This window comes from Rattus norvegicus, chromosome 19 (genome assembly GCF_021556685.1).
Source record: "Rattus norvegicus strain SHRSP/BbbUtx chromosome 19, alternate assembly SHRSP_T2T, whole genome shotgun sequence".
NCBI lineage: Eukaryota > Metazoa > Chordata > Mammalia > Rodentia > Muridae > Rattus > Rattus norvegicus.
In genome coordinates, this window is record NC_141552.1 from 17,993,422 (window position 1) to 18,005,808 (window position 12,387).

Here is a 12,387-nt window from a genome sequence, read left to right on the forward strand (position 1 = left end):
GGTGACCTCCCTTTGTACTAAGGTGTGTCAACTTTCAATTGTTAGTTCTGTACTGGCAGTGAGCTAAGTGCTGGCAGGATTTCTCTTGTCATTTCTATGTCCCATCATCAGCTTTGCTATTTTGTGGATGTTTGTCCTTCTCACCAGCTCAACACAAGCTAAGAGATGTATCAGGTGTTGTCTCACTGCCGATTGGATGTAATAAAGATCTGATGGCCAAGAGGTGCGTCAGGAAGTATGTGGGCAGAACTTCCGGGCATAGAGAGGGACATAGGCAGAGGCAAGCTGAAGCAGGAGATTCAGAATAGACATGGGCAGGAAGAGATATGGAACAGACTACAGCAGAGGGGTAAAGAGCTAACCAGCAGGTGGGTCTTAATGGTAGAAGAATGGGGTTAATTTTTAGAGAAGATGAGGGACTGCCCAGTGAAAGGCCTAAGATTCAAACTATGTTCGAATTCTCCATGTCCCATTTACACCTCAGGGAGCTCTGTGAAAATAGTACACAATACAGTATTTACATGGCTTTGAGTCTGTGGTTTGGTTACTTTTGGTCACTGTTCCTCAAGACTGCAGGACAAGGAACAACACACAGGGCAAACACATGAAAACCATGTGCAGCTTAGAGTGGAAAAGATCACTAAGAAGTTTAATGTCACAGCAAAGTCATGTGCTGAAGAGGAGGGTGACATAGTTAAGGAGATGGATGTTATTAACGATAAGCCTCCTGCCTCTGTACTGTAGAGATGTGGAAGGTGTCCTCAAGGCAAGACTCTTACCAATTAAAGTTCCAACTTGGAAAAGGGAGCTCAATAGATTTCGTGCTCCTACAAAGCAAGTGCATAGGGAAGCTGCTGCTGTTGTCATCCAAGCAGGCAGCTGACAGGTCAGTGCAACTCATGTGGCATGGAATTTGGAGGAAAAAAGATTTTAAGATTCAGGATGACATGAACAGGACCAGGCGACTCTCGCATTTATGTTTTTATTATTTGCTGCTTGAATTAGAATGATACTCATAGTCTCATTTTTTTAGTTTTCTTTCATCACTTTATCTACATTTCCAATTTATCTCCCACTCCATGTTCCTCTACATGACCCCCTCTTCTGTCCCCCACACTCTCTCCCTATGAGATTGCTCCTCCACCTGCCAATTCATTCCCGCCTCAGAGGCCTCAGTTCCAATATCATGGTTCATGAAGCTTCCTCAGAAACAAGGGTCTCCCGTCCCAGTGATCCCAGATAAGCTGGTCCTCTGCTACATATCTACCTGGAGCCATGGGCACACCCTGATTCTTTTATTAGTTACCTTAGTTAAGGTGTCTCTTCACAGCAATAGAGCAGTGACTGACAGGCTTAAATTCACTTTGCATCCCAATTGCTGTCCTTTCTCTTGTTACTTCTCTCCCACAGTTCCTCCCCAATGTCCTCACACCATCTCCTCTGAGAGAGTAGAGGAATATCCCTCAGAGTGTGCCTCCACCAAGACACATCAAGTTTTTGTAGGGCTGGTGCACCTTCTCCCACTGAGGCCAGGGAAGACACCTGAGTTAGGGTATCAGATTTCACAGACAGGCAAACCTTTGGGGATAGCCTAGGCTCCAGTTACTTACAACAGTGTATGTAATACTGTATTAAACTTAGTAAGGTTTATTTACCTTCACCTAGCAACTCATCCTGAGAAACAGTGCTCTGGCCTGATGCTTTTGTTTTCAGCCCTATCTTCCTCTTTCTTCTGTGCTTACCACTGTAACACAGGAGAAGCTTCTAATATTCATGTTGCCAGATCTTTCCGGTCTTGGGGGATAGTGCTATTCTGAGTTGTATATGGATTTAATATCTTCTTTACGTATGATGAATATATACTTCAGGAAAGGACTGCTTCCTTGTTTCTATTAAGATCTAATATGACGAAAGGATTCTGATTAATATTCCAGAATCGTAGGCCACCAGGTTGGTATGTCATCACTCACTGAAGTGAGGTGAATTTTATAACACCTTTTGGCCACCCACTTTCAATGTCATTATGTGGTATTGCCTTAGGCTCTTTTCTACATTCCCCTGCCTTTGGCTGAGTATATGGTTGAGGTCTCTCTGTGACTGTGCAAAGAAGTAAGAGCTAGGGCTGGGCCACAAAATAAGAAAGTACTTGTTCATCCAAAACAAAAACAAAAAACAAACAAACAACCAAAAAAAGCTCTAGGGTAAAATATCGGTGCTAGTGCTGAACTGAACTGCCAGAGGTATTTTTTTTAAAGTAAATAACACTGTCTTGGGGCTGATAATATGAATCAAATATCCTGCAACATAAGTTTGCAATGTTACCTACATTTTATAAATCAAGTCTGACTACCGTTTTGGTTGTTTCCAATCATGTCTGAGTGCATCATCATGGGGAATCCCAAGGAAAATCAGAAATGGGTTCTTGAAGCTGTTGCACAGGGCCAGTATAGACCTAAATACCACAGAGGAAACCTTGATTCTTATCACAAGGGATCATTCACCATCCCTCTTGTCACATAACTTATGACAAGACGTCACCTTTCCTAAACTTAGCCTTTTTCCCAAGTGCTGCAGAAGGGAAGACCTGGTGTCAAGGGGTCTGGATTCAAACCACAGGACACTGAATTCATTTAAATAGGTGTAGTTTATTAATGCACACACCAATACAGTTCAACCAGAGCAACAGCTCACAACTGTGTACTGGACATTGCTAGACCCAGCTCATTGCAAGATCCACATGGGCTCATGCACAAGTGTTGGAAATGCTTCGGTCTATGGGCCCTGACTCAGGCCATTTTACACATAATTGTTCCTATTTTCCTTGAATCTGATGGGTCCTATGTGAAGAATACACTTGGGGAACTTGTTAAGATTAACAAACCTCGGGGCTGGGGATTTAGCTCAGTGGTAGAGCGCTTACCTAGGAAGCGCAAGGCCCTGGGTTCGGTCCCCAGCTCCGAAAAAAAGAACCAAAAAAAAAAAAAAAGATTAACAAACCTCATAACATACAGAACATAACAGGGTATGTGACCAGCACCACACAGTTCAATGTCAGGTTTTTTTGTTTTTTGTTAGTTTGTTTGTTGGCATCCATGATGTGGAGGCGTATTACAGAACAATAGGAAAGAGCTGGCTGCTGTGTAACAAATTTGCTGCTATTAAGGTAGGTATGGGGGCAAGACTTCAGCAACAGCCCTTAAGATGGGAAGGAGATGATGTGTTTGATACCTGAAAGGAGCTGCCTCAGCTGTGTTTCTCTGCCTGCTCAGTGTCCATTCACCATCACTCTGTCCCTGAAGAGGAACTCAAGGTCTGCCCCCTGCTGCCTGTGAGCCAGGACTAGGCACAGAAAGGCAAGGCCACAGCACTGGTTTCCAATTCCTCAGTAATGCTGGATTCCCAATAATGTACTTGTATACACAAATACAGTGTGGTAAGTTACAATATATACTAATCATTTCTTACATAGGGCAACAGTTGGTTGCCTACAACTAATTCTATTTTAAAAAAAGAAAAGAATCCTGGCTCTTGTGGAAATATACAAAGAAATATCTACGATGGTGGGCAATGAATTCTGCCATGGACTGAACTCAGAAAGGTGGGGTTGTGAGAAAGATGCATGGTCAAATAGCCCACCAGGTTCACATTGTGTCAACTTGATTTAATCTAATGACAAAGAAGTGGAGTATCTCTGATGGCTTCCTTCTAATCCCTTGAAAGGATCACTGGGGACTGGCCTCAGTACATCACACTTCTTGATGGGGCAACAACACTCAAGGAAGCTTGATTGTCATAGTCACAGTATTATGCTACATATACAGAGTAGATAATACTACGATGTTCAGATGATGATATCCATTTGTATGCACTCTTAAGGTGAACCTAAGGAAAGAGAGATCAAGGTCCTTAGAATAGAAAGATCAGTCCCAGTTTTGTTTTTTTTTTTTCTACCATTCCAAACTGAACGACTGGTAGGGAGAGAATAGTAGATAATCGAGAATTGGTGGATGATGCTTTGAATGCAGGGTGGGTTTCTGTGCTGGTTTTAGACAGGGTCACAAGTATCCCATGTTGCCCTCTCCCTGGCTGGCCAGGTTCACTTTGAGCTCAGATAAACCTCCTTCCACTTTCCAATACATAGGCTTACAAGAGTGGCTTCCAAGGACTGTGAGGACAGCATTAGCCTTTGACAGTTGAGGTGTGTAACCACAACTATAGTTTTAGCCACGTTTTCCCATGTCTACCAGCTATTTCAGAGTGTTGCTGTTCTATGCCTGACAATCAAGGACACAGAAAAATAACCTGATAGAGAGCAAGGACATGGTGATCACATCCTTACCTCTTCTGTACGTTCTGGATGAGGTTTGTTAAAATTCCAATATTGCAAAAAGCTTTATATAGGACCCATCACATCAAGGTTCACTGTGCACAGTTCTATCTAAAATGTCTAATCAGAACTGACCACCAGATAACACTTCCTGCAGTCCTCATATGAGAAGCTTGGGATTTTGTTTTGACTTTTTCTTTTCTCTGTCTTTCTTATTTTTTGCTATATAAGTTGAGAGAAAGATAGTTAGGGCCATGAATTTGCCCCCAAAATTTGAACTATGGATGTGATCAATCAATGTTAGTGTGTGCATTCTATAAAGTATTCATTTTTCACTATGATAGATGCTTTTGTGTTTGGTGGGGTGGCCATTTCCCAGTGTACAGGTGCTGGGACCTTGCTCTATCCACTTAATGATGTTTATAGGCTCATTTTAGACCTTTCTGTGCACCCCCTATATCTCTTGACTATTTTATTTTTCTGATAGAAGCTCATGGTATATCTTACTCAGGCCTGTGAGCAGTGCTCCTTTGGCGACATTGGTGCAGAGAGGAGAACCCCACCACCAGCATGAGGTTCCCTTCACTCGTGGCTCCAATATTGCACTTTCCTCTGCCAACTGGTCTCCACACTTTTCCTAGCACCATAAAGATTTCAACTCTTTCTCCTAAGGAATATTCTGGCAATTGTCGATTGTTAAGCACATGACTTCATGAGTGTTCCCCTAACACACACCCATGTTGTAACCTACCATGCAGACTATTTCTTGATGTGATATAAAGCACCTGTACAGAATGAGACAGGAGAACTTTTGACTGCATATTCAAGCTGGTGTGAAATCTCAGGAAGTTTTAATGGCTAACATTGGTGAATGAGGACAATTTGAGTTAGGATGAGACATTTTGGGGCAAGATATGGAAGGAAACATTCATTTAGATGCATAGGAATTACTAAGGTTTTATAATCAAGCCTTGAGGAAAATTTGGCTTTGGAAGCAGGAGATGCTCAGTGGCTCTACCCCAGGAAAGGCTCCTGGAAAGGGCACCTCTGCTTTTGCTCAGTACAGGGAGAACATTAGCTGGGAGGCAAAGTCTGCTCCCCATGACATCTGCTGTCCCTTCTTGGACATTCTATTGTCTCCTAGAGAGTTCTGGCATCCTCTGTGATGTCACCAGACATCAGTGACAACCAGTGCCCTAGTTTCTCTCAGTCTGAGTCTGGCAGTTACAAGCTAAGTCATGTTTTCCCATCTTCGCAAGCGTTTTGGGAGGAGGAACGTCGATTGTGGAGAGACTAGAGTGAAGGGGTCTAGCCTTTCGTCTCAAAGTAATGATGGAGAAAGACAGCACTTCTGCGGAATGTTTAGTAAGTTCTGGGCAGTACATTTTGAGCTCCCTGTCAGGGGGGCTGCAGGCTTAAGCTGACCTTTCTAGCAATGGGCCACAGCAACTGGAGCATCTGAAAAGTAATTGAATTTCCATGAATATCACAATTCCTTAAAGTCAAGAATTTCAGAACTTTAGTTTCCCCAAACCCACAGGGAGGATATGGTAAGGCCAATGCTATTATACTGTGAATTTCTGGCCTTTACTTTTACAGTGCATTTGTTAGGTTACATTGATATAATAACATGATCAGGAGTCATGGAGGGTCCACCTTTTCTGAGTTTAGACAGGGCAGCACTGTATTTCACTCTCATTGCTTCTTTAAATACAGTGGGTATCTGACAGTAGGAACAGGGGGAGAATTGTGCTCCAGGCAATAACCTTATTTTCTTAGACCTTCTCTGATTTTTTCTAACTGGCAGGGTCATCATTAGCTTTATATATTAGAGGTTGTGTGTTACACACATTTTTCTAAAATACCAAAACTGTTTGGAACATGTGGACCAAGATTCAGCCTGTAACCTATTGGAACTTCTGGGGCATTTGTTATTTCATATAGGGGAATTGATAAGTCTGTTGAACATGTCCTCCCTGGAAATGTGTTTTCAATCCAAAGTTGTTGGCCTAGAGTATCAGGGTAGGACATCTGAGTGTCTCCAATCACTCAAGTTTTGTGGATGGTGAATTTATCATCTGAGTTCTGAAACCACAGGGGTGAGGGTCCTTAAACCAAGTTGTACCCTGTTCAGTTGATGATAATCCTGGAGAAGCCATCTCCATGGTACATGTAAGCACGTGATGTCCAGCATAGGGAACACCTGGCTGCTTACATCTCTTGGTGTCTATAGAGTAGTGGGAGAACTGAGATCCACTGAGGAGGCCTCTTAAGCATAGACCAATCGCCTTGCAGTGACACTGGGTTCCAAGCTTGTTCTCCTGTTTAGGCCTCACTGTGGTCTATGTACACTCTATGCATTCTCCCCATGCAGGTTCACTTTTGTTCTTCTACCTACAGACACTGGGAGAGAAACATCTTCCCCTGAAACTGCCCTAAGCGAGAAGCAGGCCAAGAAGGAAAAGGAGAAGCTGATTAAAGAGCTGCAGCTCATTACTGAGGAGAGAAATGACCTGAGAGATCGCCTGAGGTTTCTGACAGAGAGATCTATGAAACACAGGTATGAATTGCTCCAAACGTTCTTGTTTCATTCCTGGGTCTGCAAGGTCACCTTCATCTCATCCTATTAAGGTTTTGGGTTCTAGAAAGCTGTGCCTCCCACACCCGGTGCCAAACCTCACCTCCCATATAGAGGAGATTCAGAACCTGACCCTTCCTGAGGAGAGAGATGGACAATAGACTCATCTGCTTCCATTTATTGAAAAGCAGGATTTGTGGTCTGAATGAAGAATTCAGGGATAAAGTCAGGGAGAGTGAGTTCCCAGTGTGCATTTGCAAAGCCCTTGATTGCTGGTGGCTTTGCAAGATTGTAATTGCAGTGAGTTTATGGTGAGTCTCTGTACTTACTAGGCAGGGGACTGAGTGCTGGAAGATCCAGGCAGCAGCCTGAGGGGCCTGGTCCCAAACTGTTCATCTCAATGTTTGACTAGAAGTTGTCAGGCTCAGCCCTGTTTGTTATTGTCTGTGTGTCTGTGGGAGCCCCTCGGAAACAGCAATGCTGCATGCATTTCTCCTGGTTCTCACAGTGCTCTCTGTTTCCATATTTGCTTTTCTCTTTCTCTGACTCTGTTTACATTTCTCTTTTTTTTGTGGGTGTCTCTCAGTCTGTGAGTCTGTGTGTGCATACATCCAAATGCATATGCACAACTGTTATATGTTTATATTTCCCTCCACACTTGGAATCTAGGGGTCTATGTCTTGGCCTGAGTATTTACCTGTAACACTTTCATGGTGATGTGAATGCTTTGTTCTGGGAGCCCCACTGTCAACAGCACAGTTCTTTGCCTATGTGGCAACGTTTGTCGGTTTATTTGTATTCCTTGTGCAGATTATAATTTTGTGTTGATATATGGTCTGTTATCGGGACAGGAAAAAAGTAATCACAGGTTTCTGGCTGTGTTGGGGTGGGGGAGCATGGAGAGGTGTGGCCTAGGCTCTTGATAGCTCAACTGGCTTGACTGCAGATTGCCTCTTGATTGAACAAAGGGAGCCAGGGAAGCCTCAATCTGGATGCTGAGATTCTGGTGTCCTGGACGCAGAAAAACACGTTTCTGAAGCTGAAGAAGATCCAATATGTAGAATTCAGAAGGTGTCCTTCCAGGGCTGGGGTAGTACAGGACCCACCCTGAGCTCATATATTCCTAAATGCTGATGTTCACTGGATTCTATCATTTGGGGCCAGGCCACACTTCAGGCCAAATCCATATTATGAAGACCTGGAGAGAATGGAGGAGTCAATCATGTCAATTCTGCACAACTTAGAGATGGAGAACACTGAGATCCATGAGGACAGCCATAAGCTGAAGAAGGAGATTACCTTCTCTAGGTAAGTCCTGGTCAGAAAGTCTATCACCTGTGGAATGGCCATTTCTGACTTTCTTTGTTCTGGATTGGACAGTCTTCAGCTATGATTCTATCTCTTGTGCTCTTTACACATCAGTGTTCCAGGGTCATTAGGACTCAGTTTTCAGTTCCATAAAAGACTGTTACTCATCCCAGGATTGTCTAGGCATCTGCAAAAGGCTCTAGATAGAACAGCACTGATTGAAGTCAGCAGAAGGTTATTAGGCTGACCTGGGCCTATGGTGTCAACCAGGTTTTACCAAACTCAGTGCGTGCACCACATGGTTAGCATGACCTTCCCTTGGTTCTACTGACCTCTTTTGTGGGTGTTTGCCAACTACTAATTGATGTTGCCCCCATGCATTGGGCTTTCATGGATAGTTGAAGATCCATGTTCTTTTTGAGAGATGTGGACACTAATTGGTGCTGGGGCCAAGCAAACAATTTATTCTTCCCTGAATTAACTCTTTGTGGTTTGTGCAGGAGCATTATATGTATCGAGATGTATTTTATTAAGTCTTCATGGGTATCTGGGACCTGGTAGAGTTAGTGGGACTTGGGAGTATGAATGGGAGAAAGGGGCAGCATGATCTTATTATGCAGACTGTATTTCCAGAAACCTGCTCAGCCAGCTCCTGATGGAGAACACATGCAGGAAGAAGTTGGTCCCACGGAAGCAGGGGAGCAAGGAGGGACATCTTGAGTGTGCACTGAACCAGAAATATTTGGTTGACTTCAACAAGAAAGATAAAGACCAGCAACGTCCAGACCCAGCATCATCAGGTAGGGACGAGCAGATGTGTTAGCTTAACAATATCTGATAAAATTTGCCAGTTTGATATATCTTTGCTTCCTCCTACCTCCTTTCTAATTTACACTCATAACCAGCCAACCACCTCATGTAATGGCATTGTTCATTGCTCTGCCTATGCACAAGTATTCTGGGAAGTTACCCACTTTTCAGAAACTGAATTATTTTGCAAGTATATTTTGCTGCTCTTTTTGAAGCTGCATTATAGAAATGGTGACAGATCAATAACATATCACATTATGCACATGCACGTGATAGATTGGATGCTATGTAGAGTTTTGAACAAGTTCTTGGTTCTTGACAAATGACAAGTGGTCATATGACTTCTTGTGTAGGAAGCACCTTTCCGGGATAAGAGCCAAGTGCAAATGTCAAATTAGTACTTGTCATTGGCTTTAACCTTGGTGACATATGGACATCTCCTTTCTTCCTGCAACCCAATGAGGTCCCTTCCATTGCCCTGTTCTTGGTTTGCACTGGTATAAGTCTGGGTCCCATATTGGCAGCCCACATTACTGTGAGGGTTGCTGGAGATTTTGCCCTGCCCACAGAGTTAGCAACAATGATATCAGTTAAAAGGTCCATGTCGACTGTCCAAGAGAACTGAGGTGGTAGAAGGCAGGATTCTGACAGCTGGCTTGCGTTTCACCACCAAATCAGTGTCTGAAAAACTGCCTTCCTCTCCCAGGTCTCAGAAAGTACAAGAGAGCTGGAATTGGACACACCCCAGTAAGAGAGCTTCCTGAAGAATAAGTTGCTTTCTCAGGAGTCCCTGATGACAAACATCCTGAATGGTAACAACATTTTTTTTTGGGAGAGTATTCTTCCTCAGAGTTAATTTGTCATTTCTTAGAGACCCTAAATTTATATAACACTAAGCCAGCCTGACTGATTGAGGTCTTACTCACTTTCTTCTTCAGAAAACACCACTTGAGAGACAGCTTGGGGGACCGCCTTTCATTATGTGTGCTAGAGGAGAAACAGCAATACATCTGTGCTTCTACATGTTCGTTAAGAATATGCTGTTTAGAAATATTTTTGTTATGATTTTAATTGAAGTTTTCATTTTGTTGTTTCATATTTATATGTTCTTGTTACTATTTTTCACTTTCAAATATTTTTAAATATTTTTATTCATTTTAATCCTGTTCTGTTGTAAAAATGTATTCGTTATGAATAAAAATTGAATTCTATCTCTTGACTCTTAAGACCATCATTCTTACTCAAGGGTTCTGTCCCCTCCTGTGGACTTAGAACTTACAGATAGAGATGTATCTCTGCATGTTCCATGGAGCCTGGGCTAATAAGTGAATTCAAAGTCACCAAGGGGTACCCAGTGTGACAGTGTCTTTTGTGTGGATAATGTGGCTGTTTCTCCGACACACACTTTGTAATGTAATCACTGACATGCTTTACCCAATTGTTAGGGTCCATGTGGTTCTTCTGAGAGAGCAGCAGATGCTCTACCCTGTGAGTCATCACCACAGCTCCTGCAGGTGGCTTTTGTTATTCCACATGAGGTGCTGTATTAGGTGGACAGGATCACCTCCAATTAAATAGAGAGATCTCAGGAGATGTATGTTCACAGGGAACTTACTGAGCTGTGCGTGCTCAACGTGTTAGGTTGTCAGGCATCCCTACAGGGCTCTGGTGTCCCCACTGCTCATTGAACATTGGGGATCATCCTCCAGCATCACTTAGTTTTCATATTAGAGCAGATCTTTCACCTGTTATCAATGATGGCCATATGTTTTATGCACATCTGATAAAATACTGAATAGAAACTAGCTTCCTGTAGGCCAGATTGGCTTAATCAGTTTTTTGATTGTTAGCAAGAACATTATCTTAATCTAAGCAGTTTAGGGAGGAACCTCAAGAGCATCCATAGTGAATGTAGCCTGCAGCTGTGAACACAGGTTTCTTTTGGAGAGCAGGCCTGTGCAAGCCCAGAACTGAGGTGGGACAATTCAAGCTACCCTTTTTCCATGGCCAATCTGGGATCGTATTGAGAATGTATTTTTTCCAGGTGACTCATTTCCAATTTATGAAATTGAACTAACTTACTGAGAGTGGAGGTGACTCAGAGAGTTAAAGTACAGAAGGACCAATCCAGAATGTCCACAAAAGCTTGCTGTCACCCCAGGGCTTTTAAAAGCTCATGAGGTATAGAGAAACAATGTAGTATTTGGTTATTCTCATGCTTTGGTTAGTCATTCATTATAAGCTGAACATGACACAATAAGAGTCATCTGTGTCACAATAGAAGCTAGTTGTAACTAGATTTACACCACACTATCACATCACTACCGTATTTGAGGTTCTCAGTTACTATCTAAGAACCTGGAAGAGGCCTGGGTCTTGCTACACAAACTCATAATTTATGTCTTCATGACACTGTGTGCTTTGTTCTGTTGATGCTACCATTGGCATACAACACCTTGGATACTTTGTGCTGACATCTGTGACATGAGACAATAGTTCATGTCATCCTAACCTGAATAAAATGTCCTTAGAGTACAGTGTGGTAGGAGGGGCCTTCTTTTCCTGTGAGATAGCAAAACATTTCCAGTCTCCAGTCAAGTCTGTCAGCCATTGTCCAGTGCCTGTCTTGAAATGTCCACCTTTGAAGCTGAGAGTCTTCATCGAGGCTGCTCTGTAATTTTGTAGAAGATTAATAGGTTCCAACCCTAGTATTTAATTCAGTGTGACTGTACTTGCCGAACATGCTCATAGCCCTGTTATCACCCCTAGCCCTCTGTGCTTTAGAGAAAGAAAATAAAGAACCACATTGCACTTGAAATTTCTCCTCCAACAAAAGGAGAGCCTGCATAGGGCCTTTAAGTAACTCTAAGCCCCAGCTTCCCCACAACTCCCTCCATCAATTCCATTATTGGTGTGTTTTCATTACTGTTCACTTTCTTTTTTGTGTGCAAAGAATGTGTACCATGTCAGTAAAGTGTGTGTGTGTGTGTGTGTGTGTGTGTGTGTGTGTGTGTGTGTGTAGTCCCTAGTGAAAACTGTCGAGGTGCATGCAGTCTCATGTTACTACTGTCCCATGGCACCTTGCAGGGAACACTGAAATGGTGGCTACTTTAATTCAACCTAACCCGGGTGTGCATGGTTTTCAGTAAGATTTTGAGGTCATCACCACTACAGAGAGCAGAAACAGCTTCAGTAGTTACATGTTGCTGTTAACAAGATGAGGCCAAACCTCATCCCATAGAATGTCAGGTAGGATTTGATGGCAGGAAATTAATTCAGGGTTCAAATCAAATCAGTCAATTACAAATAAAGTGAAAAATACAAAGTGTCAAGAGAACCAAGTCCTGTGCGTTGGGTTTTTTGT

At 42.8% G+C, this 12,387-nt stretch overlaps 1 protein-coding gene across 2 annotated transcripts in view; it reads left to right on the forward strand.

Moving 5' to 3' along the window:
- LOC147998945 (disks large homolog 5-like) overlaps positions 1–10,234 on the forward strand; it is a 70,118-nt gene extending 59,884 nt beyond the window's left edge. The window contains exons 1-6 of one of the 2 annotated variants that reach the window (XM_087595768.1): positions 5,526–5,692; positions 6,728–6,887; positions 8,070–8,213; positions 8,847–9,013; positions 9,730–9,835; positions 9,962–10,234. In XM_087595768.1, coding sequence (XP_087451894.1) covers positions 5,566–5,692; positions 6,728–6,887; positions 8,070–8,213; positions 8,847–9,013; positions 9,730–9,794 — 663 coding nt within the window. In that variant the 5' untranslated portion in view covers positions 5,526–5,565 and the 3' untranslated portion in view covers positions 9,795–9,835; positions 9,962–10,234. Of the gene's footprint in view, positions 1–5,525; positions 5,693–6,727; positions 6,888–8,069; positions 8,214–8,846; positions 9,014–9,729; positions 9,836–9,961 lie in introns of those variants that run through there. The other variant, XM_087595769.1, reaches the window with a different exon arrangement.
- Positions 10,235–12,387: the final 2,153 nt, after the last annotated feature.